Consider the following 27,493-nt stretch of genomic DNA (forward strand, 5'->3'; position numbering starts at 1 on the left):
AATATGGTAATGGTTACCTACAGCATGTGCTAAAATATAGGGGGTATTACCACTCTGCTACAAAGTATGCGCTGTTGATGTAATATTTCATATTACAAAAAAATTCCCATATGTTAAAGGTGCCAGCACTGCTGAACTAGGAACCTTCTATCACAATGGTAGAAGGTCTGGGAGCCTATTAAAATGACAGAGGAACTTTTCACTTATTTTTAGTAAGTGGAAGAGTCCCTCACTTTTCCTGCTATTTGGCTCACTCTCATGCGCACTGTTCTGGAATTTATTTAAAGCTTAACTCTATTTTATTATGTAAAAAAAACATTCCCCTCTGGGTGATCTCTGTACATTACAAGGATTATGCTAACCTTTGTTGCAGATTTCTACCTTTTGTTATTCTGAAGAAATCACTGTTTGTGCTGAGTGGATCTAATGGGAGTGGTTTCATAATTATCATTCAGCTGTGGCAGCTGCAGGGCACTAATGAGAAAAGCTACTGGGCCTGCATCCCTTTAGATGTGTTCCTATTGGGATTATCTCACCAAAAATTACATTTTTGTTCTAGGGAATGCCTGAAATCTGACTTGTATCTTAGTGCAGACTTCTGGGAAAATCGGTGAGCCAATCACACAAGCAAGAGATGATGTTTCTGGGGTGTGTTTAGTACATATTCTGTGTATAGAACAGCTCCAGGTAGCCATATTGCATTGCATTTTCAGAAAATTACAATGGCTGCAGATTGAAACGGAAATGTCATTTTTAATAACATTCAATTACAATATGACTTGTGTCGCAATTGTATACGTTATATTATTTTTTCTTTATTTGCTTCTCCCCCGAAAGTGGAGTTACCTATTAAAACAAATATAAAATGGTCCTGTTCATATAGGACAACTTTTTACTGTGGAAAGAGCTAAGCTACCACCAGCAATCCTCTAGCTTATTCCTTGAATTCAAATGAAAGATAAAAAGGATCTGATTGTTGCGAATATAGACTTTTCACAATTTATTTTAAGGCAGCAAGTGAGGTCATGTATTTACGACATTGGTGTATTACCTGGTAGCTAACAAACACATACAGCATATTTCACCTTCACAGTGTGGAGACATCAAGAGAGCAAATCTGTAGCAGCCTTTCAGGACAGTGGTTTAGAAATAGGCAATAACAAGCCATGATAATGGAAGCTATTAGATTAAAGTACTATTTCTATAAACATTTGGAGAAGTCCACATTATAAATGTGTCTTAATATTCCCATAGGAAATAGATTTTTTCCACTTATAAACTGTTATGTAAACCCCACTGCTTTATCTAAAAATTCAGCAAACTTTTCAGGCTGGCCTGGTGGAAAAATCTTCAGAGATGAAAGATCCATTGACTTTAGCGTGTTCCGCAGGGTACTGTGCAAAAAATAGAAAAACAGAAAATGACATATTGATATGGGATAGTTTGTAAAATAATAAAATAAAAAAAAAAGTACACAGATGTTCTAAACCTATAATCTCAGTTATCCCATCTATTTCACTTGTACTTTAGAACCCCAGTTAGTATCTTGCTATATACGGTTGTCTGTGTGTGTGATCTATGTAAGAACCTCCCTCTCACTTTGGTTGGTGCCCTGTGAAGGAAAACCTGCCAGACAGAAAAATGGATTGCAATAGAAAACTTTTGGCTGATGTTCTGATCCTTTGCCACTTTATCCAAAAGTGAACATTGTCTGGTGTTTCATTTCATGACTTGGGTTAAAAATACAATAAATATTACTATTTTTGTTATAACTAAAAAAAAAGAAATCTTATAGTCTTAACATATGTGGCTGCGATCCTATGCCTTTTTTTGTAATTATCCTCTATCAAAATGAAAAACCCAGTAAATATAGTTTCTGTAAACACGGGGCCACTGAATGGACATACAAAGGATCAAATATAAAACCTGTACTACTACCTATAGCTAGTAATAATGCAAGCTGGTATCCCTGGAAATGATGTAGAGATTGTGGCTTTGTAAGTTTGGGACACACATGGAAAACTTTTCCACATTTCAGGCATATTTAGGAATATGCATCAATTATAGATAAAATAAAGCAGTATTAATCCCAAAACCAAAATTGCATATATTGCAGCTTACCAGTTATTAGATATGGTGGCCGCATTAGTTTTCTTTTTTTAGGCTTTTTCCCCTTATTTTCACCTGATGATCAGGCCAGTAACACCTCCTGTATTAAGAGTGCCTTCACTCTGGATGAAGGTGCACAGGGGACACAGCAGACAGCAGCATTGTCAGTCGGGGGGGGGGGGGGGGGGTAGTGTTAAAGGCTAAGTTCACCTTTGGAACAAGTTACATGTTTAATCTGTATTCATGGTGGAACATGTAACATGTTCCAGCTCCTGCCTCCTCTCCTCCTAATCCCCCCTTCCTGTGACAGCAAGGCCAGGGTTCTTCTTCTCTAACCCGCTGTCACTTTTTAAAAACAGCATGGCTGTGCGTGGCTCTGCCCAGAAAACTGTATCATTCATTCACAGATTCCTGTGAATGAATAGACTACAAGTACTGTCTTCTGCCACGGCAGATGGACTTCTGGTTTCAATGGGCTGCGGGGGTGCTGATGAGTACTCTCATAGCCCAGACATATCCTCCAGCTTTCAAACAAAGGTATGGGTCGAAAGCTGGAGGACATGTCTGCAGGAGCCCACATTGCACCCATAATCTATGGTGCAATGCTTTCCAGACTCCTGTAGGAAAAAAAAAATAAATACACATTTTTTTCAAAAATAATATGTATATTTATTGTTTTTGGTTACAGCAAACAATTATTTTCCTTTTGTGAAAAAAGGTTTTAAATGAATAAATACCGATGATTTTAAGCACCCCTGCCAGTGTTAAATGGTTTTTCTAATCCCTATAAATGGATACATCTGGATAAGAGTTTGTTCTTTGTAAAGAAAATCAAAACAGACTTACTGGCTGGATCACCAGATGAAAATAGAAAGAAAGCCTAAAAAAAGAAATCTAATGCAGCCATCACATCTGAGAATTGGTAAGCTGCAATATAATAAATGTTTGCTTTTGGGTTTAATACCGCTTTAAAGAGGAAGTAAACCCTCCTCAGGAAGTTGTACCTATAGGTAAGCCTATGATAAGGCTTACCTATAGGTACTGTAAATATCTCCTAAACATGTACGGTTTAGGAGATATTTACCTTTAATGCAGCCAGTGACGTCACTGGCGCAGGCGCTCTGAAGGAACGGCTGATCGTGCCGTTCCTTCAGAGCCCCGTGCCGTGACCGCCGGCTCCCGCGCGCGTGCGCGGGAGTGACGTCACCGCGGCTCCGACCAATCAGATGACCGGATGCCGCGATCCCGGAAGACGGGCGGCTGAACATGTCGCTCGTCATACAGGTAAGAGAGCGGCACGGCGGGGGCTCGTTCTAAGGTAAGTATTTCATAATGAGCTAGTATGCGATGCATACTAGCTCATTATGTCTTTCTCTTGCAGGTTGTAAAAAAAAAAACGGAATTTTTGTAAAATCTTACCTGTAAAATTCCTTTCTCTGAGTCCTCCGACAGTCGCCGCCTCTTCATATTCGTCACATATGGGGTATTAGACTTTGCTCCGAAGGAGTAGCTAGGCAACAGAATATGTTAACATTAAAGCTTTTAAAGAGGTTGTAAACTCGTTTGAGTTTTTTTTTTTTTTTTTTTACACCCTGCAAAAGAAAGACATAATGAGCTAGTATGCATCGCATATTAGCTCATTATGCAATACTTACCTCAGAACGAGCCCCCGCCGTGCCGCTCACTCACCTCTATGACGGGCGACATGTCTAGTCGCCCGTCTTCCGGGATCGCGGCATCCGGCCATCTGATTGGCCGGAGCCGCGGTGACGTCACTCCCGCGCACGCGCGCTAGAGCCGACAGTCACGGCACGGGGCTCTGAAGGAACGGCACGATCGGCCGTTCCTTCAGAGCGCATGCGCCAGTGACGTCACTGGCGACATGTAAGGTAAATATCTCCTAAACGGTACATGTTTAGGAGATATTTACAGTACCTATAGGTAAGCCTTATCATAGGCTTACCTATAGGTACAAGTTGTAGAGGAGGGTTTACTTCCTCTTTAACATATCCCACCCTCAAGGGGTGGTCCCCTCAGTCAATACCCTTCTACTTCCTGCAACCATATCTCAGTTTTAGTGGAATAGCAGTAGAGTATACAACCAAACCCCAAAAGAGGGGCGGGGGCGGCGACTGTCGGAGGACTCAGAGAAAGGAATTTTACAGGTAAGATTTTACAAAAATTCAGTTTTCTCTTACGTCCTCCGACAGTCGCCGCCTCTTCATATTCGTCACATATGGGGACGTCCCAAAGCAGTGCAAACATGAGGGGTGGGAAACGCATCCGCGCCGAAAGGCAACGCAGTCTCCGCATCAAAGAAAGGAACCTTACCAAAGGAAGGAACCCAGCTGGGCAACAGGAAAAAACAGGTGCTCAACAGGAGCAACAACCCAGGAAAAGTCAAATAACCAGGGGATAAAAAACTTATCCCAACAGCCAGTGGTCCCCACAAGGGACCCTAGGGAACCGCCGCACTAAGAACCTTGCGGCCAAAGGAAGCATCCGCCGATGCCTGAACATCTACTTTGTAGAATTTCGTGAAAGTGTGCACGGTCGACCAAGTCACCGCCTTACACACCTGGGCTACAGAAGCCCCATGACGACAGGCCCAAGACGTGCTCAGAGATCTAGTAGAGTGCGCCTTCACAGGCACAGGGGGAACCTTCCCCTGCAAAGCATAGGCCTGTTCAATGGTCGCCACCAAAAAGGCGACCTTTTTGGACAACATAGACAACGAGATCTCCCTGATCTGTTCAAAAGGAGCACGTTGCAACACAGATAGAACGAGATTCAAGTCCCAAGGGGGCAGAGGATCCCTCCTAGGAGGAACCAGATGCCGCACACCCTGAACAAAAGTGCCAACCAAGGAGTTGGAAGCCACGGGACGTTGAAACAGAACGGCCAGCGCAGACACCTGACCCTTTATCGCAGCCAGCGCCAAACGCTGATCGACACCCGTTTGAAGGAAGGACAGCACTCGGGAAACCGAGTATGTGCGGGGAGAAAATCCCCTGGACTCACACCAAGCAAAATAGGCCTTCCAAGTACGGTAATAAACCTTCCCCGAGGAAGACTTCCTCGCGTTGATCAAGGTATGAACGACCTCTGGGGAGAGACCCTTCTCCCTCAGGACCTCGGTCTCAACAGCCAGGCCGTCAAAGCCAGCGACTCTAAAGCAGGATGGTATATTGGTCCTTGAGACAGGAGATCGTCTCGAAGAGGCAGACGCCACGGGGCGTCGACCGCCGGATTCACGAGGTCTGCGTACCAGGACCGGCGAGGTAACCTGCGAAGGAACCTGGACAGCAACTGAATCGGTGGAAACGCGTACATCAGCCTGTACTGATGCCACGGGGCCACTAACGCGTCCGACGCGTCTGCCCGAGGGTCGCGCGTCCTTGCCACGAACCTTCTCACCTTGTTGTTGAGACGAGACGCGAACAGGTCCACATCTGGAAGACCCCACTTCGCGCACAACATCTGGAAGACAGTCGGGTGGAGAGACCATTCCCCCTGATCCAGGGTCTGGCGACTCAGATAGTCCGCCTGCCAGTTCTCCACCCCCGGAATGTGAACCGCCGTTATCGCCGGGACATGAGTCTCGGCCCAAGTCAGAATGTCGGCCACTTCTCGAGCCGCTTGGGCACTCCTGGTGCCCCCTTGGTGGTTGATGTAGGCCACCGCCGTGGCATTGTCCGTCTGCACCCGAACCGGGCAGCCCCGCAGCCGGTCTGTCCAGCGATGAAGACAGAGATTTATCGCACGCAATTCCAGAATGTTCATCGGAAGGGAGAACTCCCCCTCCGACCAAGTCCCCTGGGCGGACAGAACGCCCAGAACACCACCCCAGCCCGACAGGCTGGCATCCGTGGTGATTACCGTCCACGAGATAGGACGAAACAACTTGCCCCCGGACACCATCGGGGACTGGAGCCACCACAGAAGATCTCTTCTGGTGCGATGACTCAACGAGATTTGAAGATCCAAAGATTGAGGTCGCCCGTCCCACATGGACAGGATCTCCGCTTGGAGACCCCGCGTGTGAAACTGGGCGAAGGGAATCGCCTCGAAGGCCGAGACCATCAATCCCAGACATCTCATGCACGTCCTTAGAGACAAGTGCGGAACGTCCCTGAGGGACCTGACATCCTCCTGAAGAGTTCTGAGTTTGTCTTCCGGCAGGAAGACCTTCGCCTGTACCGAGTCCAGAATCATTCCCAGGTAGGGAAGACGAACCGACGGACTCAGCATCGACTTTGGAAAATTTATCGTCCAACCAAACTCCTGCAGAGTTTGCATCGTGACAGACAGGTCCTCCTCCAGACCCTGGCTGGTCGCAGACCGAACCAGAATGTCGTCCAGATACCCCAGGACAGAAATGCCCTGGGCCCTCAACAATGCCAGAACCGGTGCAAGCACCTTGGTGAAGACCCGCGGAGCCGAGGCGAGACCAAAAGGCAACGCCACGAACTGGTAGTGATCCTCCGCAATGGCAAATCGAAGGTACCTCTGGTGACCCTCGAAAATGGGGATGTGAAGATACGCATCCTTCAAATCGATGGAGGCCATGAATTCCCCCGGAACCAGGGCAGCCACCACCGACCGCAGGGATTCCATGCGGAACTTGCGAACCCGCACAGAGCGGTTCAGAGCCTTCAAGTCCAGAATTGGACGAACCTTGCCCTCCTTTCTGGGCACGGTGAACAGATTGGAATAAAACCCCCGAAATCTGTCCCGATGAGGCACCGGAACCACCACTCCCTGAGCCCTCAGGTCCCGCACCGCCAGGTGTAGGTCCCGCAAACGCTCTGGAGACAGTTGAAGATTTGAGGGAAAAAATCTGCTCTCTGGCCGAGAGAGAAACTCGATCTTGTAACCAGATCGAACGATCTCCTGAACCCATCTGTCCCGCACACGGGCCAACCAGGGCTGAAGAAAACCGAGCAAGCGTCCCCCCACCCCAAAACTGGGTGAGGGCGCCCCTTCAGGCCGCACTGTTATGGGCTGCGGATCCGGATTGACCGGACTTCTGTTTACCAGACCAGGGCTTCTTCTGAGAGCCTTGACCTTTGAACGGCTTGCCCTTGTAGTGCGGCCGAAAGGCACGAAAGGACCCCTGAGGAGGCAGAAAATTAGCATGCTTCTTCCCAGAAGCCCCCTTAGCCTTGGGGAAATGGGGCAAGAGAGTGCTCTTACCACCGGTGATCCCCTTAATCAACACATCCAAGGACTCCCCAAAAAGGCGAGACCCATCATAAGGCAGATTGGCTAAGGTCTTACGGGAAGACTGGTCCACCGACCAACATTTCAACCAAACCAGGCGGCGAGACAACACCGCCACGCTGTGCACACGTGCAGCCAACGGAACCAGGTCCAGGTCCGCATCACACAGATACATGACACCCTGGTGGATTTGATCCACCATATCCAGGGTCGCCGGCGAGGCCGAATCGGCCACTAGGACGCGCCTAAGCATCTGCGTCCAACTTGCGATCGCCTGGGCCGCCATGAGAGAAGCAAACAGAGCCTTAAGCATAGAACCCGTAACAGAATAAGTATGACAGGCAAGAGACTCCAATCTCCTATCCGTGGCATCACGGAACACAGGGGAATCCTCTGCAGGAATCGCAGTGGATTTGTTTAAAACCGCAATTGCGTGATCCACTGGGGGAGGCACACACCACCTTTCATCAGTGGAAGGCGAGAAAGGATAACGCAGCTTGAACCTACTTGGTACAGCAAAAGGTTTGCGCAGATTGCGCCATTGTTCCTTAACAGCGCGCTGAAAATCATCATTGCAGGGAAAAACCTGCGGCGTCCTGCGTTTTCTCTGCGTCCCATAAGCCGCCAAGGCAGCGGGGGGACACACTTCATCCTGCAAATGCAGCGTTTGCTTTATGGAAGCAATCAATTCATCCATGATTGCAAGCTCTTCAGGCGAGCCAGGGGGAGAATTATCAACCCCTTCAACTTCAGCCTCCACCTCGGACCCCACTAGATCCAGGGAGGAGCGGGACCCCGATAAGGAGGCCCCCGCCATAACAGCCCCATCACCTTCACCCTCAGAATCAGAGGAAAGAGCAACTCTGGGTCTTTTAGCAGATTGAGCAGCCACCAGCATCTGCACCTGAGCAGCAAGGCCAGCCACAATAGTGGCTAAATCCCCCCCTGGGGGGGAAACAGCGGTCCCCTGGCTTTCCACCAAGGCGGTAGGAAATTTGCCCTCCTGAGAATCCATTGCCCCTATAACAAATGCCGGATAATAAAGGGTTAACTGCCCCTTTAATCAAGCGCGGCGAGCGCAGCCCACCGCACCCACACAAGCACAATGAGACCCCCACAGGGAATATTAAACTTAACACAGGCAATGGATAGCAAGAACAGAAGGATAAAACCTGAGGAGACCCTCGCCGCTGCTGCTGCCTCGATCGGTGTTCCTGGAGAAGAGGAAGTGATGCTGCCAGGGCGCTCCATGAAAGCCTATGGGAGGCTACAAGAAAATGGCCGCCATGCATGTAGAACATGCGGCCGGAGCGAGTGTAGGCAAAATGGCGCCGTTTGGCGCCGAAACCGCCGCTCCACAGTACAGTAATGCACACATGTCATCCATGTATAAAAAACACATGTCAGATCGCCGCAGCGATCGCTGCATAATGCCCAAACATGCCACAAAACATGCCCCACAGCACACAGCTTCTCACACTGACAAGGCTGACACACACAGTGTCACACAGCTCCCCCCCCCCCCTTGCAGCCCACAGCATGCAGCCGAGAGATAGGGAGACAAACAGTGTGAATAGAGGCAGGTTACACAGTCCCAGACTGACACCCCCCCAGACAGACAGGTCCCCACATAAATACACTTACCTCACATGGCGTGGGGGACCCGCACAGGCGAACAAGCCGCTGCACATGAGGCAGGGAGAGTCGCATACAAGACGCACAGAATGGGGGTTAAGAAACCGCACAGCGTCCAGTGAGGTAGCCACCTCACCAATCATCCCTGCACCGAACAGGGATGGGTCGTTCACTGTGCCAGGAGCGTTACCTGGCTGAACGCTCGATGGCAGGCTGGGAAGCCACTGACCCACGACCTGCAACCAGGGGGATCAGCCCGAGACCCAGCCCGCATGATCCTCTTCATCCGAAGAACTAACTAACGCTGACAAAAAGAACAGCTAAGTAAAGGTAGAGAGAAAACTCAAACAAAAATTCAAAAAAGAAGAAAGAGTCTGGGGCACAAAGCCCCAGCACAGAGAAAGCCAGCCACTCCTGACAAGCTAGACATTAAAACTGAGATATGGTTGCAGGAAGTAGGAGGGTATTGACTGAGGGGACCACCCCTTGAGGGTGGGATATGTTAAAAGCTTTAATGTTAACATATTCTGTTGCCTAGCTACTCCTTCGGAGCAAAGTCTAATACCCCATATGTGACGAATATGAAGAGGCGGCGACTGTCGGAGGACGTAAGAGAAAAAAATTTTTAAACGAGTTTACAACCTCTTTAAGTGTTTGTAATTTGCAACTCTGCATTCACATTTCTTTTTTGGTAGGATACATGGTTATTACAGTCTTGTTTACAAGACCTACCACTTTTATTTATGAGCAAAATTCTGCTATTAAACTAAAGTTCATGCATAAAAATGTATAAGTATTGCAGTCTGTATTTTAAAGCGGAGTTCCGGGCACAGAAATAATTTTTCAACAAACATACCCCCGGGACAGTCAGGGCTAGTACATTCCACAATGGCTAGCCTCTGATCTGTCCCGGTTCGCACTTACCTTTTAGAAGAAATACTCACTTATAAAATTTCTTCCACAGCGTTTCCATCTCTCTTGTGGGCAGCTGAAGCCGGCGCGGTCCTCTTCGGCGTCTTCTTCTCCCAGAATGCGCCTGCACCAGCCCCTCTCGTCACTTCCGGTGCGGCGCCGCATTCCTCCACAGCTTCTGGGCATGCCCAGAAGCTGTTTAGCAGGGGAATGCGGCGTCGCCCGGAAGTGACGAGCGGGGCCGGTGCCGTCGCATTGATTCCTGGGAGCTATGACGTTCAGCTCCCAGGAATCAGTGCAAGCCCGGAAGTGACGGCGGAGCCGCGGCACAGAGGGAGGAAGTGAAGACTAGGTGAGTATATTCGATCTTCAATTACAAGGTGAGTAAATAAAAAAAATAAAAAAAAAACCTAACTATCCAATTCCTTTTCAGGTGAAGGGGAACAAGCGGACGGGCACAAAAAAAATATATTGATTTAAGTACAAAGGGCAGTCCCCATAAATATGAATAAAGCAAAACACAGGGCTGTCACATGGGAGATGGGCTTCTTCATAGACATGCATGTCTTCCAGCTTTGGTCATTAAAGAAATCACTGACTGTAACTGTGTTGCAGCCAGTGAGCAGATGAGCCCCTCAGTGACCTTTATTTGACAATCTGACAAATGTAAGAAAACTACTTTTTGCTAATGCCCTGTGCTGCCAATGCAGATCTGCATGTAAAGAAATGCATACTTTTTCAGGTATACCACAAGACATTCTTGACAGGACAAGCCTGATCGTTATACCTGCATGTGCAGTAATACAAATGTCCATCCTTATGCAATTGCTTGGCCAGTTCAAGCTGATGGTTGGACATCAGTTTTTCATTGATCACAACAATTAGATGTTTTTTTTCTTCAAGTGTTTCTAGGCAGCTTCCAGCACCTAAAAAATGAAATTAGGCAACAATTCAGTTTAATGTACTTTTGCTGGAAACATACTTTATATGTTATAGTTAAAGCGGAGTTCCACCCATTTTTAATACGTTGGATTACATAGATGTATGTAATCCCCTTTAAAACGACTTTTACCAATGGAAACTTTTTTTTTTTTTTTTTCTGCTAGTACATACCTTATTTTCTTGTTTATTCCTCCTCTCCTCACTTCCGGGTCCGATCGGCGATGACGTCATTCGGCGATTCGCAGTGTGAGCTGGGATTTATTCCATGCCAGAAATCTCGCAGTATTACCCAGGAGCTGAGCTGTACTGTGTGTATTGAGGCCGTTCCCTGCCCCGCCTCCTCTCAGTGAGTTGTACTGTATGCATTTTATTCAGGACGTGCTCTGCCCCACCTCCTCTCAGTGAGGATATAATGCTTTCAGTCCTCGCTCACTGAGAGGAGGCGGGGCGGAGGAGGGGCAGAGAACGGCCTGAATACAATGCATACAGTGCGGGGCGGAGGGGGGGCAGGGAACGGCCTCAATACACACAGTACAGCTCAGCTCCTGGGTAATACTGCGAGATTTCTGGCATGGAATACATCCCACAGTGTGTGATGGCATGGAATACATCCCAGCACACACTGTGAATCGCCGAATGACGTCATCGCCGATCGGACCCGGAAGTGAGGAGAGGAGGAATAAACAAGAAAATAAGGTATTTACTAGCAAAAAAAAAAAAGTTTCCATTGGTAAAAGTCGTCTAAATCTAAGTTACGAAAATGGGTGGAACTCCACTTTAAGAAGAGGAAACATGGATATAAATTTTAGATGTGATAGAAAAGATAAAACTATAAACTCTATATACTCTTAGTTGAACAAGAAATGTTTATCAAGTATTGTGCAGGACTGTAAAAATTTCCTGAAGGCTTTTTTGTTGTATATTGCAGTTTGTTCAAGAATGAACAACCAACGTGAGTGGAATAATGCCCCCCGCTCTGACATAACCAGTTCTACATATTCCTATAGAGAGTACAACATATAGTAATCTAGGAATATTTCAAGACAATAATATTTGCTAAATAACTATTTAAAATTTGCATTAATATATTCAAACACACAGACAAAATAACAGGTTGCTACCTGCATGGCTTATAACTAAATCTGCATTCCTAATGTCTTGGGCAAGGGAATCTTTGTATCTGAAAACATCCAAAGTAAAATTAGGAGTACTGTATGGCTCTGGCTCCACTGTTCCCCTTCCAATCTGAAGAATCATTCTGCTGTATCCAAGTTCTTTAAGGATCTGAACAAAAACAAAAAGCAATGCATTGTCACAGATAAACTTACTGTATCTTGTATTAAGAGAGTTATAGACTCCAGAAAGACAGACATAATGTTGCCCCAGTACAACACATTAGTAAGACCTGGAATATGCAGTTCAGGTCTGGGCATCAATTCTCTAAAGGGGTAACTCAGAACTGGTGAAAGTGTACAGTAGAGAAGAGCAACCAAACTGATAAGAGGCATGGAGGAGCTCAGCTATGAGGAAAGATTAGCTGAACTCGATTTATTCTGTCTTGAGTAGAGGTGACTAAGGGGGGATATTATCACCGTGTATAAATACATAAGTGGCCCATACAGTGAACTAAGTGTTGAGTTCACTTTTACAATTCAAAGGACACAGTGACACTCTATACATTTGGAAAGGATTCTTCACAGTAAGACCTGTGAAAATGTGGAATAGACTCCCTTAAGAACTAGTTCTGGCCATGTCAGTAGATGGTTTTAAAAAGAGCTGGATGTATTCCAAAATGCACAAAATATAGCTGGATACTAACATTTATAGGTACTAACACCAGGGGTAGTTAATCTAGGCAATATCTTATTGCCTCCTGTGGGATCAGGGAGAATTTATTTTTCCTGCTGGTGTGGATTGAATCGTGCTTCAGGCCTGGTTCACACTACTGCGTCTCTATGAGCTATGTTTTACATGGGCTGCCACACTCCTAAAAACACAGGGTAAAGGTTCCTGCATCATTTTTGAAATTGCAGCCCGCACGGAATCCGCAAGTACAATGCGGTTCTCAGTGCAGGAAGTGGTTGATGCGATTTCCAGTGCGTGCACGTGCCATTAGGATTAATGGCACCCGCATGCATCTCCTGTGGTTTTCTGTGCGGATAGTTGCGGCTGCAAGTGCAGTCCCGCAGTGGCAATGACCCACACAGGGGTGAACCAGGCCTTAGGGCCCTTTCACATGGGCTTTCTGATCAGGTCTGCCTGTCAGTTTTTCAGGTGGACCTAATCAGACCTTCTATTCACCCCTATGAAGAGGCGGATATCGGTGGTGACATGTCTGCTGACACCTGCCATTAGCCGATCCGGTCCTGTCTGCCAAATCCAGACGGATGGTGACCCTATTTTCCATCCGTCTCTGACAGGTCAGTTTCAGCACAGTGAGCGGAGACGGACCTGTCATCTGCCTGCTCAGTGGGGATCAGCGCATCGATCCCCCGCTGAGTAAAGCGGAGTCCGCCGAGCAGACTGCTCATGTGAAAGGACCCTTATTGTGTTTTTTTGCCTTCCTTTGGATCAACTGTAGGTAAATATATATATATATATATATATATATATATATATATATATATATAATTTTTTTTTTTGTATACATACCTTTACAGTACATTAGGTCTCTTCCAACGTGACATTCTGGGCAGCCCTGAATGCTGCAGAGAATGGTACTTTGCAACAACATTCTCCTATGAGCCCAGCAACCTAGGCTCACTGGCAGTTTGTACAATGATACTGGACATCATTTAACACATAAGAGACCAGCAGCATAAAATGGAATGTGGAGAGGGGAGGTTGTCAGATGACCCCATCAAAATGTTGCTATGGGGCCCCATCATCTGTAGTTACCTCCCATATTTCTCTCAGTGCAGGCTCTCTTTAAAGAGGTTGTTAAGCCACTATATTATATGTATACCGTCCCATCTGGTATATAAATATGTGTACTGGTGCCTGTGCTGTAATAAAAAATTGCAGATTTCTACCTCATCTCCGAGCATCTCCCGGCGCTCACATGACTCCTCAGCTCTCTCCTCTCCCCGGCTGACAGCTATAGCTGGAGGGGCCGAGAACTCCTGCTGGATGTCAGGAGGGGAGGGGAGGAGAGGAGCTTGGAGCCGAGGAGTCACGTGAGTGCCAGGAGACGCTGTGAAATAAGGCAGAATTCGGCATCGTTTTTATACGGCATAGGCACTGGACATATGGTTATAGAACAGATGGGATGGTATAAATAGAATATTGTTTTTAATAACAGCAGGAGGGGAGGGGCGGGCAATGTTCCCAGCTGTCAGGCAGGGAGGGGAGGGGGGAAGAGAAGGGGATGATGGAGGCACCTAAACTGACCATGGTGTAAGGGCTCAGCAGCCCTGATAAACCGTGGTCAGTTTAAAGGGGGGAGGGCAAAACCAGGCAGGATCAGCCAGGTATTTCAGGTTATACAGGGGGCCAAATGACACAGCACTAGCACTGTGCAGTTATTCATGCTTTAAGGGAACTGGATCTATATTATATATATTATATATATATATATATATAATTTTTTTTTTTTTGTTAGGGTAACAAACACTTTAAATGATCATTTTTGGAACACTTGCAGAAACCAGTAGTTTTTTGCCGATCGTTATAAACTATGAATGCACAGTGTGTGTGTGTGAACACCAGCAGCTGTCAGATTTGTATTCTGTACAAATCAATGGTTAGTGTTGCTGCTGTTTGCATATGACCTATCTGAGCGGTACCATGAGAATAGAGCCGCCGACTGACTCTGGAGACAGACAGTATGGGGTTAATTTACTAAAACTAGAGAGTGCAAAACCTGGTGCAGCTGTGCATGGTAGCCAATCAGCTTCTAACTTCAGCTTCTTCAATTAGGCTTCTTTCACACGGTCCGCCTCCGCAGGCGGATCCGTGTTGCTCAGCGGGGATAGATCCGCGATCCCCGCTGAGCCGGGCGGATGACAGCTCCGTCTCCTCTTGCAGAGCGGAGAGGGAGGTGTCTCAGCACCCGCTGCCCTCTATGGGGGATCGGAGGAGAGCGGACCGCTTGTCCGCTCTCATCAGATCCGCTCCGCTCCGATTACTGAACGGATGGAAAAATAGGGTTTCCATCCGTCCAGATTTCAGCACAGGATCGGATGCGGATGGCAGCGGGTGTCAGCGGAGGTGACCTCCGCTGACACCCGCTGCCCCATAGAGCTGCATGGAGGATCCGATCAGATCCGCCTAAAAAACTGACAGGCGGATCTGATCGGACCGCCCGTGTGAAAGAGCCCTTAGGCTTTGACAAAAAACAAAAAACAAAAAAAAAACTGGAAGCTGATTAGTTTCTATGCAGAGCTGCACAGATTTTGCATTCTCCAGTTTGAGTAATGCCCCGTACACACGTACCGATCGTCGGCCGACCGATCGGCCGTCTTTTGTCCAGGGATGTCCTGTCCGGTGAAAAGTGCCAAAAGACTGCACACGAATTTTGTCGGCCAACAACAGCCGACTGCAGAAGTGTTGTCATGTGATGGTTAACTTTCCCTGTGTTTTTTCTTCTCTGAGCATGCCCAGTCTTGCAAATCTGCTGATTGTCGGCCGAATTCTGTACTGACTGGCGAACAATCGGCCGCTCTGGTGTCGGCATACAAAAATTTTAATGCTTGCACGACAGATTCTGTTCGGCCGAAAATGCGCTGTCGGCTGTCGGAAGCATCATACTAACAAGCCTACAATCGGCCGATCGGTCGTCGGCCGAATATTTACGGCCGACAATCGGTACGTGTGTACGGGCCTTAAATCAACCTCACTGTGTTCAGGGATGGCATGTCTGGGAGTTTTTATCCACACAAACTGGCTGCAGCTAGTAGCCCAGTTTGTATGCAGCCACAACACAGAGCTCTGCTACATTCAGAGACTTTATTTAGTTACCTCTGGACGCAGCAAACGATCTGTCCCCTATCACCATTGTGAATGTGGTCTTATAGGCCATACACACTATACGATTTTCTGAAGACTTTTTCCTTTAGACTTACCAAAACCATATAATATGAGGTCAAACCTAAACACTTTCAATTTGTATGCAATCTGGCAGGCCCTTGCACTACATAGAAAAGGTAAATCTGAAGGAAAAAGTCTTCAGAAAATCTTATAGTGTGTATGGCCCTTTAGGCTGGTCATTAGCACACGGACACTGATGGGCGGAGACCGGCAACAGCACGAGGAAGCACAAACACAGACGGACCCATAGACATCGGTGCACTGTCGCCTTCGCATCCCACCCCAGGACCCCAGTGATCCCACGGACACTACAGAGAGCCCCACCCAGACCCCCAGGACCCCAGGAATCAACACACTCAAGGAAGAAACTAAAGAAGGCTCAGGAAGGACCGACAGCAGCGGAGCAGCAGCGTAGAGCGGTGACTCTTGCTTCAGAGAGAGACGGACTACACAGAAGTAACAGAAATAAGGCGGGTTGTGCACATAGGCGTGCCCAGCCTATTGCATTAGGGTGTGCACCCCAAAGCTCAAACACGCATGCGTGTATATATATATATATATATATATACACTTTGTACACATACACACACACTATATATATATATATATATATATATATACACACACTTGTCAAAAGTATTGGGACGCCTGCCTTTACACACACATGAACTTTAATGGCATCCCAGTCTTAGTCCGTAGGGTTCAATATTGAGTTGACCCACCCTTTGCAATTATGCCAGCATCAATTCTTCTGGGAACGCTGTCCACAAGGTTTAGGAGTGTGTTTATGGGAACGTTTGACCATTCTTCCAGAAGCGAATTAGTGACGTCAGGCACAGATGTTGGACGAGAAGGTCTGGCTCGCAGTCTTTTCTCTAATTCATCCCAAAGGTGTTCTATCGGGTTGAGGTCAGGACTCTGTGCAGGCCAGTCAAGTTCCTCCACCTCAAACTCGCTCATCCATGTCTTTATGGACCTTGCTTTGTGCACTGGTCCACATCATTTGGTTGCGGGGGGATTATAGTGTGGGGTGTTTTTCAGGGGTTGGGCTTGGCCCCTCAGACTCTTAGGGAGTCAGCATACCAAGACATTTTGGACAATTTCATGCTCCCAAATTTGTGGGATGGCCCCTCCCTGTTCCAACGTGACTGCGCACCAGTGCACAAAGCAAGGTCCATAAAGTCATGGACTTAGTATGGGTGGTGTAAAATTAACTTCAAGTGCAACCATTTACATTATAATAGTAACTAAAACATATAAAATTAAGTGTAACAATCTAAAAAATAAAAATTCCAAAGTGCTCTACTGGTGTGAACCTTCCAACTAAAAAGTTTTTGCACTTAGGTTAAATTGTATGGCAAATATCTGTAGAGGGGTTCCACCATCACTGTTAAGTTTTGAAAAAGATGTATGCCTTATTTTCCTTTTGATGTGTATTACAGGTGAAATTACATGTGAGGCACTGATATGGACTGATAGGCAGCACTAATAGGCACTTGTTCTCAGCACTGACTGGCACTGATGAGGCTGCACTGATGGGCACTGATTGGCAGCACTGACAGGTGGCACTTATTGGCAGCACTGATGGGTACTGATAGGTGGCACTGATAGGCAGCACTTCTGGGCACTAATAGGCATCACTGATGGCTACTGATAGGCGGCTTTGGTGGGCACTGATTGGTGGCACTGATAGGAAGCACTGATAGGCACTGTTAGATGTCACTGATGGGCACTGATGAGGCGGCACTGGTGGGCACTGATAGGTGGCACTGATGAGGCGGCACTGCTGGGCACTGATAGGTGGCACTGATGAGGCGGCACTCCTGGGCACTGATAGGTGGCACTGATGAGGCGGCACTGCTGGGCACTGATAGGTGGCACTGATGAGGCGGCAGTCCTGGGCACTGATAGGTGGCACTGATAGGCACTATTAGGTGACACTGGTGGGCACTGATGAGGCGGCACTGCTGGGCACTGATAGGCACTATTAGGTGACACTGATGGGCACTGATGAGGTGGCACTACTGGGCACTGATAGGTGGCACTACTGGGCACCACTTATGGACACTAACAGGGGAGAGGGGGAGTTTCACATTCAGCAGACAGTGAGACTTGCAAGAAGCGCTCAGTCTGCCTGCAGAAAGAATAGGGAAATATGAATTCCTCTATATGCAGCTTCCCCATCCCCCTCCTATCCAGCACACACACTTGGGCAATGGGCACGCACTCACCTTCTTCCCGGCGAGGCTCCGTCCCTTCTTCCTGGCGAGGCTCCGTCCCTTCTTCCCGCCGAGGCTCCGCCTCTTCTTCCAGCTGAGGCTGCGCCCCCTTCTTCCCATGGCGGCTCCGCCCCCCGCTAGCAGCACGGACTGAAGGAGCTGCCACTGCAGCTGCCTTCACGCTGCGAAGCGGGATCTCAGAGCACGCCGGCTGACACCCCCCAGGGCTTGCCCCCCCCCATCGGTACCCCACTGTGTGTGACACTTTCATGTATGTGCTGCTTTCAGGGAGAAAGACCAGCTGTCAAAACTCAGCGATGATGTCGGGGGTGGGCGGGATGAGCAGCTGTCAAACACCAGCCAATGATTGGGCTGCTTAAGAAAGGGGCGGAGCCACATAAACAAAGCGGCCGCCCAGACCCCATTCCATTGGCTGGTGTTTGATAGCTGTTCGGTCCCGCCCACCCCCGACATCACCCCTGAGTTTTGACAGCTCGTCTTTCCCCCTGCAAGCAGTAACATTACCTGACAGTGTCACACACACTGAGCGGCTCTGGCAAGCCTCACTGTCTGCTGGAGCCAACAGCACAGCCGCCTCTCCACCGAGTATCTCACTACCCTCAGTGCCAAAGATGGAGATCTGGCCCTACACTAACAGACACAGGGTGATTAGGGTGTGCCCAGGCACACCCGGCACACCCCGTGCGCACGCCTATGGTTGTGCACCCAGGACTAAGGAACTGTCAATTGACCCCCTTACACAAGGGCTTACCTATCACCCCTACGGGATTAAATAAGCACACCCCCATCCTCTTCATTACCTCATTGTACTTACTGGAGTATCCCGCTCTGCCAGCAACTTTAACATCTTGCTCTCTCATCCTCCCTCTCCCCCCCCCCCCTTTTATCTCTCCACATTTCCCACCTGGAGCCCGGCCCCATCCCAGGAATCCCTGTAAGAAAACGGCCCTCGATTGGCTAACCTGTGGGACACCTACATTCCCTGGGGCACTACACTGTTTCCTGGACAATCAGTGTAACCCTGCCAGATCACAGGCACCTTTAACCCACGAATACCTGCCCAAGTTCGGCCAACCTGTGGGACACACACACCTCCCCTGTGATAATACACTCCAGGAAATCCAGTGTATTTTTGCCAACCTCTGGCACTTCCAGCCCGTGCATACCATAGTATGTCATTGACACTGGTTACCTATGTTCCCCCTCCTACCGATTATCCACACAGTTTATTCTAGGCACTAAGCCTGAGGGATCTCTCTACCAGTGCCAACCCCCCCCCCCCCCCCAACAGACGTCCGATTGATTCATTGCAATCTATACGTAACTTAGCCTGGCCATACATGATACAATTTTCATAAAATATCCTGTACAATTTTCTTGAAATTTACCTTCGAGTATGTAGTACAAAGGCCTGCCTAATTGGATAGAGGTGAAAGTGTTGTTTAGCTTTGACCTCACATTATGTGGTTTGTGGTGGATCTAACAGAAAATTGTACAACAAAAGTTGAACATTTATGGCCAGCCTTATACATCGTATTGTACTGTACTGTTTGATTCATTGCAATCTATATGTAAACTTATACATCTTACTGTATCGTATTGTTGATCACATGACTTGATCATTTTTATCACCTCTCACCAACGTTGGTTACACCACAAGTGTTATTCTATATACACCCTTATTTGCACTAACCACACCTCTGTACTCCTCTGCTTGAACCATAGTCTAAAACTGTGTATTATTTACACCAATAAAACACATTCTATTTGACCAACTCGTGACCCTGTGGTTTCATTATCCATCCTCAAAATGCTTTCTTTTTGTCTACTGGTCCCTTCCAGTATAGCTTTTTTTCTGCCCACGTCTTAGAGCCAGGGGAAGGACCGCTATGCTTGCGGTGTCACCAGGGATATCACACCCAACTATTTCAGCTAGACCATTTCCCCCCTTTTTTCGTATGGGTTCACACTGATGCGAATTGAATGCAGGGTTCTCGGCATCCAATTCGCATGACAAGAGAGTATGATCAGCTCCCAATGGAGCCGGTTCAGACAGTTTCGGAGCAGCCGCAGTCTGCACTGGAAAAGGGTCCTGTGGGTCTTCTGGTCCAAATTCAGCCAAAAATTTGGACCCGATTTGCGCCTGAAACAGAGAACAGGGACGCACCGGACCCCATGCTGTGAGCCGCATCTGCAGCTAGTGTGAACCCAGCCTTAAAGTGGTTGTAATGGTAAAAGGTTTTTTTGCCTTATCTTGTTTCCAAAGCCTTTAGCATTAAGGTGAAAAATATTCTGTGCTGCAGCTCCCCCTCAACCCCTACCTTTTTCTTACCAGAGCTTGATCTGATCCAGCGGTGTGCACAAGAGCAGTGGGGCAGATCGATAGCAGCAGTAGCCATTTGCTCCCCTTGCTTTTTAAATAAATGTGGTGATATGGGAGCGTGGGGGGGGGCGGAGACAGGGTGGCTTGGGAGTGAGCAGCACGGGTGCCCCCATGGAAAGTTGCTTTCTGTGGGAGCACCCGTTGAAGAGGAGGGGCCTGGAGCACCAGCAAGGGACCACAGAGGTAGAGGGTCGGGTTGCTCTGTGCAAAAGCATTGAACAGAGCAGGTAAGTATAGACATAGTTGTTATTTTAATGTAATTAAAAAAAAAAAACAAAGGTTTAATAACACTTTAATGCATTCTCAGCATTACCATAAAAAGAAAAACTTTTAATAGTAGATCCCCCCCTTAAATACTTACCTGAGCCCGAGCCCAATCCAACGCTATGCATGTTTGCAGTGGCTCTTCTCCCTTCTACATACTCTCACAGGCTTGGCGGAGAGCAATGGGAACCATTGGCTATTTGCTCCTGCCAGTCAAAACCTGTGAGCAGAGAGTGGGGGGTGGGGCTGGGCCGGGCCGGGCCAGGCTGTGTGTGTATAAACGCAAACAGTCTGGCTCAGGATTGAGCCTGCACCAGTTCCCCCATAGGAAACCGCTTCCTATGGTGGGCACAGGGTGGAGCCAGGAGTGCTGGCAGGTGACCCCAAAAGAGGAGGATAGAGGGCTGTTCTGTGCAAAACCATTGCACAGAGAAGGTAAACGTGACAGGTTTAATATTTTAATTAATTAAAAAGTATTCAAAGTTTAAAGATTTAAATATTTTTTTTTTTAATTAAAATAATGAACCGGTCATGCTTCCCTTTTTTGTGCAATGGTTTTGCACTTCAAGTCATCTTCACCATGTCTGGATGCCTAAATGCATTGCATTGACAGTCACTTTTAAAGAGGAATTTCACCTCCATATGTTAATTTATTTTTCAATTTCCTCTTACCTTGCTTGCTGGGTTATCCACAATAAACATACTCACACCCAGCCAATGCAGAGTTGTTATGCTGTAATCTGCAGCTCCCCATCTGATCCTGCGCTGTCATCTTCTCTTCATATGTCAGTGAGATCCAGCAGTCTCTTGCTGTTTTTTTTAGCTGTTCCCCTGATAATGTGCCAAAAGTATTAAAACAAAAAATTATATATACAGGTGCATCTCATAAAATTTGAATATCATCAAAAGGTAATTTGTTTTAGTAATTACATTCAAAAAGTGAATCTCATATATTTTATATAGATTTGTTACACACAGAGTGATATAATTTCAAGCGTTTCTTTATTTCATTTTGATGATTATGTCTTACAGCTAGTGAAAACCCCAAATTCTGTACCTCCGAAAATTAGAATATTACATATGACCAATAAAAAAAAAAAAAAAAAAGAAAAAAAAAAAGGATTTTTAATACAGAAATGTTGGCGTACTGAAAAGTATGTCCATGTACAGTATAGTATGAACTCAATACTTGGTTGGGGCTCCTTTTGCATGAATTACTGCATCAATGCGTTGTCGCATGGAGGTGATAAGCCTGTGGGACTGCTTAAGTGTTATGAAGCCCAGGTGGCTTTAAAAGCAGCCTTCAGCCCATCTCAATTTTGGGTGCGGTGTCTCTCATCTTGCTCTTGACAATACCCCACAAATTCTCTATGGGGTTTAGGTCAGGCGAGTTTGCTGGCCAATCAAGCACAGTGATACCATGATCATTCAGCCCCCATTCACATCGAGCTGATTTGACATGCGATTTGATCAGAATTGGTGCGACGCTGCACCGATTCCCAAAAGTAGTTTCTGTACAATCCGCACAGATGTCTGTCAAATCTCCCTCGAACTCACACTGACATGTGGGTTTGAAATCATGCCAGTTCAAACCCGCCCTCAGTGTGGACGAGGGCTCATTCAGGTATTGGTACTTATGGCAATGTGGGTAAGTGCCAAGTCCTAGTTGAAAATGAACTGAGCATTTCCATTAAGCTGGTCAGCAGAGGGAAGCATGAAGTGCCCTCCAGTTGTTGCGGAACTACAAGTCCTATGAGGCATTGCCAGGATGACAGTTACAAGCATGACTCACACAGGCAGAGGCATGATGGGACTTATAGTTCCGTAACAGCTGGGGGGGCCGCCAATTTGACACCCCTTTGGGTTTAGGTCAGGCGTGTATGCTGGCCAATCAAGCACAGTGATACCATGATCATTAAAGCGGAGTTCCACCCAAAAGTGGAATTTCCGCTTTAGGTAGTCCTAACCCCCTGACATGCCTCATTTGGCATGTAATTTTTTTGGGGGGGGGGAGCGGGTACCTAGTTTTCACAGGTACCCGCTCCCACTTCCGTTCGGAGCGCTGCAGCGCCCTGAGTGGAAGTTCTCCTCTCCCCCTCCCTTCCTGCAATCTTCTGGAACATGTCAGAGGTCCCAGAAGATTGCCGGCCAATCAAGACATGCAGCACAATGCATACCCGGCTGTGAAGCCACAAGCTGTCACAGCCGGGTGCCCACACCAGTAATGCCGGTGCCGCCGAGACCAGAGGGAAAGGAGCGAGGCTTTGGACGGCCGCATCGCTGGACCGTGGGACAGGTGAGTGTGTTTATTAAAAGTCAGCAGCTACACTTTTTGTAGCTGCTGACTTTTAATAAACACAGAAAAGGCTGCCTGGAACTCCGCTTTAAACCAGGTATTGGTAGTTTTGGCAGTGTTGGCAGGTGCCAAGTCTTGCTGGAAAATGAAATCAGCCTCTCCATAAAGCTGGTCAGCAGAGGGAAGCATGAAGTGCTGTAGAATTTTCTGGTAGATGCCTGTGCTGACTTTGGACTTGATAAAACACAGTGGACCAACATCAGCAGATGACATGGCTCCCCAGATCATTACGGACTGTAGAATCTTCACATTGGACCTCATGCAACTTCTGTGCTTCTCCACTCTTCCTCCAGTGATGATTTGGGGAGCCTAGTCATCTGCGGGTGTTGGTCCACTTAGTTTTTTCAAGCCCCAAGTCAGCGCAGCCCTCTACCAGGAAAGTCTATAGTACTTCATGCTTCCCTCTGCTTACCAGCTTTATGGAGATGTGGATTTAATTTTCTAGCAGGACCTGGAACCTGCCCACACTGCCAAAAATTACCAATACCTGGTTTAATGATTATGGTATCACTGTGCTTGATTGGCCAGCAAACTCGCCTGACCTAAACCCGCAGGGGTGTAAAACTGGCGGCCCCCCCAGCTGTTGCGGAACTGCAAGTCCCATCATGCCTCTGCTTGTGTAAATCATGCTTGTAACCATCATCCTTGCAATGCCTCATGGGACTTGTAGTTCCGCAACAGCTGGAGGGCCACCAGTTTGACACCTGTGCGAGAATCTGTTGGGTATTTTCAAGAGGAAGATGAGACACCAGACTCAACAATGCTATCAAAGCAACCTGGGCTTCCATAACACCTCAGCAGTGCCACAGGCTGATCGCCTCCATGCCACGCTGCCAGGGCCGTCTTTAATATTGATTGGGCCCTGGGCAAAAATTTTCTTGCACCCCCCCCCCCCCCCCCCACCTCCGTTCTTGGGACATACATAAAAATAGCAGGTAGATTCAAAATCAGTTTACTGCAGCAGATCATGCAGTGATTACAGTTAGTTGCCAGAGGTTACAGTCTATCCTTACTGCTCACAGACTGGTTGCTAGAGGTTACAATACATAATTTCTGCTTGCTAATTGGTTGCTAAAGGTTACTGCACATTATTGCTGCTCACTGATTGGTTGCTAGAGATTACAGCGGATCACTACTGTCCACTGATTATTGATTGCTACAGCTAATTGCACAATATTACCACTGACTGAGCAGTGGAGCAATCCCAAATAATTGCGCAAGTAAAGCGGCACAATAATACACATAACATTGTGCAAATGAAATCGTGCAAATAAAGTATCTAGTGTCCAAAGCAATTGGGTCAATCAGAACTGCCAATGTTGAAAACACAGACTTGATAGGAGTGATTCCTTAACAAAGCCTTCACCTCCACACGATCACCCAGTGAGATGTGTATAAATACCGCTTACCAGATCCACTGGACCCCTTAATTACAGGGGGTCAAACACGCTGTGTATTTAACATCAACATCTTGTGCATCCCATTTCCATAGGTGTACATACAACAGCCAGAACGATGCCACAATCAGGAAGCCAAGCCATAAATAGGGACATAAAAAACGCTCTCATGGTGCAGTAATTCTTAATATATATTAATTTATTCAAGATATATTGCACTTACTACAAGGTTGTAGATCGAAAGCCTTCAAAGTAAAAATGTTGGCTGGGAATAGGAGACGCCGCTCCACGCTGCGTTCCTCAGACCCGGAAGTGTATGGTCTCGTGAATGGAAACGTGTATGGGAACGTGAGACCATACACTTCCGGGTCTAAGGAACGCAGCGTGGAGCGGCGTCTCCTATTCCCAGCCAACGATTTTACTTTGAAGGCTTTCGATCTACAACCTTGTAGTAAGTGCAATATATCTTGAATAAATGAATATATATTAAGAATTACTGCACCATGAGAGCATTTTTTATGTCCCTATTTATGGCTTGGCTTCCTGATTGTGGCATCGTTCTGGCTGTTGTATGTACACCTATGGAAATGGGATGCACAAGATGTTGATGTGAAATACACAGCGTGTTTGACCCCCTGTAATTAAGGGGTCCAGTGGATCTGGTAAGCGGTATTTATACACATCTCACTGGGTGATCGTGAGGAGTGATTCCTTAACAAAGCCTTCACCTCCAATCAAGTCTGTGTTTTCAACATTGGCCGTTCTGATTGACCCAATTGCTTTGGACACTAGATACTTTATTTGCACAATTTCATTTGCACAATGTTATTTGATTTAATTTAGTGATATATTTGTTGAGCGCTACTACCCTTCTTTCTTTTTCACAATACCACGTTATTCACGTTTATGTAGCAGCTGACATTGTGGGAGAAATTCCACTTTAAATCACGTTTTTATTTATTTATATATTCTTTTGCGCAGTTTTTGGTATTTTATACTCTTTTTTTCAATAATACACATACTACAGGAGAGGGTCAGAGATTGTAAACGTACTACAGGAGAGCCTCAGAGACTGCAGACATATTACAGAAGATGGTCAGAGACTGCAGACATACTACAGGAGACAGTCAGAGACCGCGGACATGGTACAGGAGAGGGTCAGAAGCTGCGGGCATGGTACAGCAGAGGAGTCAGAGGCTGCGGACATGGTACAGGAGGGGGGTCAGAGGCTGGGGACATGGTACAGGAGGGGGGTCAGAGGCTGCAGACATGGTACAGGAGGGGGGTCAGAGGCTGCGGACATGGTACAGGAGGGGGGGTCAGAGGCTGCGGACATGGTACAGGAGGGGGGTCAGAGGCTGTGGACATGGTACATGAGGGCGGTCAGAGGCTGTGGACATGGTACAGGAGGGCGGTCAGAGGCTGTGGACATGGTACAGGAGGGGGGTCAGAGGCTGCGGACATGGTACAGGAGGGGGGTCAGAGACTGAGGACATGGTACAGGAGGGGGGTTCAGAGGCTGCGGACATGGTACAGGAGTGGGGGTCAGAGGCTGTGGACATGGTACAGGAGTGGGGGTCAGAGGCTGTGGACATGGTACAGGAGGGGGGTCAGAGGCTGCGGACATGGTACAGGAGAGGGTCAGAAAACTTTCAACAATGCACACCTTTACAGATGAATAACACAGCTCAGGGTTTTAGAAAAGCAAGCATTCTATTAGTGTAAGGGCATACCCAATTTCAGAGGTCACTGGATGGGACTCCCATTCTGATCTTGCTTGCTAACTCCCGAGCATGTAGGCTGCAGGGGGCGGGGGCGGGGTCAGAGCATCAGTGGAGCTCCTGGCCCTGCCCCCTCTAAACTGGCTGGGGAATAGAGGTCTGGGGGTGGGGCTCCCACTCCGATCATTGCTCTCACTACAGCCGCTCTGATCCGAACATACATTATGCATGGGGCGGGGATCAGAGCATCAGTGGAGCTCCCAGTCCCGCCCCCTCTCTGCTGGCTTGCTCCAGAATGAAGCCTCCGTGCGCTCTGCATCATCGGGGCCCCAATGTGCGGGTTCAAGCGGCAGCTGCTTTGAGCCCCTCAAAGATTGGGCCCTGGGCAGCTGCCCCGGTTTGCCCTGCGGTAAAGACGGCCCTGCACGCTGCATTGATGCAGTAATTCATGCAAAAGGAGCCCCGACTGAGTATTGAGTGCAAACTATACTGTACATGGACATAGTTTTCAGTAAGCCAACATTTCTGTATTAAAAATCATTTTTTTTTTTTTAATTGATCTTATTTAATATTCGAATTTTCTGAGATACTGAATTTTGGGTTTTCACTATCTGTAAGCCATAATCATCAAAATTAAAAGAAAGAAATGCTTGAAATATATCACTCTGTGTAACAGATCTGTATAAAATATATGAGTTTCACTTTTTGAATTAAATTACTGAAATAAATGAACTTTTTGATGATATTCTAATTTTATGAGATGCACCTGTATATGTGATTGTGTGAAGGAAGGGGGTTCACTTCTAATATCATGGAAAGTCAGTGAAGAGGGTGAAGGTCCACTTTAAGTGCAGTCAGATAGAACATCCTATCAGAACCCATCCTCCACCGGTGTGAATTGTGATTGGTTATTGCGCTTACAATACTGTCCCTAGAAGGAAGTATCAGGCCCCTCCCTTTCCTGCACACACACACACACTAGTACCCCAGTAATGATCACACGTGAAGAAGCTCCTGTCAGTTCTGTCACTAGTAGCGGCCTTACACTTGTACAGCGTTCAGCAGACACGCAGGAGATGAGCTCATCAAAGCTGGTGGTCCCCACGGTGACAAACACACTCTTCTCCATCGCGGCTCCCGGCCTCTGCATTCTGTTCTATGGCTCCGTCTCTTCCTGCTACCATGAGAGGCTCACAGCCATTGGTTCTAGCTGTCACTTCTTCATTGGTCTCCAGGTGTCGCTGTTTCCTATTGGATCACACGTCCTGAGCCGCAGCTATCAC

At 47.4% G+C, this 27,493-nt stretch overlaps 1 protein-coding gene across 2 annotated transcripts; it reads right to left on the bottom strand.

Moving 5' to 3' along the window:
- Positions 1 to 1,217: 1,217 nt before the first annotated feature.
- LOC309559962 (UDP-N-acetylglucosamine transferase subunit ALG13-like) lies at positions 1,218 to 27,493 on the bottom strand. Of its 2 annotated transcripts, none has more exons than XM_082263440.1 (4): positions 27,251 to 27,493; positions 11,943 to 12,105; positions 10,667 to 10,805; positions 1,218 to 1,394 (listed from the first exon to the last, which is right to left on the bottom strand). In XM_082263440.1, exons 2-4 carry the CDS (start codon positions 12,076 to 12,078, stop codon positions 1,283 to 1,285), a joined length of 387 nt encoding a protein of 128 aa, XP_082119566.1. In that variant the 5' UTR covers positions 12,079 to 12,105; positions 27,251 to 27,493; the 3' UTR covers positions 1,218 to 1,282. The 2 variants fall into 2 exon arrangements, with proteins under 2 accessions (XP_082119566.1, XP_082119565.1); XM_082263439.1 differs by having other exon boundaries at positions 27,256 to 27,486.

This window comes from Pelophylax lessonae (genome assembly GCF_965119305.1).
Source record: "Pelophylax lessonae genome assembly, chromosome: 7".
NCBI classification, from domain to species: domain Eukaryota; kingdom Metazoa; phylum Chordata; class Amphibia; order Anura; family Ranidae; genus Pelophylax; species Pelophylax lessonae.

What these genes read in the sequence shown, in the direction of transcription:
- LOC309559962 (XM_082263439.1), bottom strand. Translation starts at nt 27,360, where the DNA reads ATGCAGAGGCCGGGAGCCGCGATGGAGAAGAGTGTGTTTGTCACCGTG. An exon ending in CTGCTGAACGCTGTACAAGT is followed by an intron (nt 12,106 to 27,255) that starts GTAAGGCCGCTA and finishes GTTTTTGTTCAG; the next exon opens with ATCCTTAAAGAACTTGGATA. An exon ending in TTTAGTTATAAGCCATGCAG is followed by an intron (nt 10,806 to 11,942) that starts GTAGCAACCTGT and finishes TTCATTTTTTAG; the next exon opens with GTGCTGGAAGCTGCCTAGAA.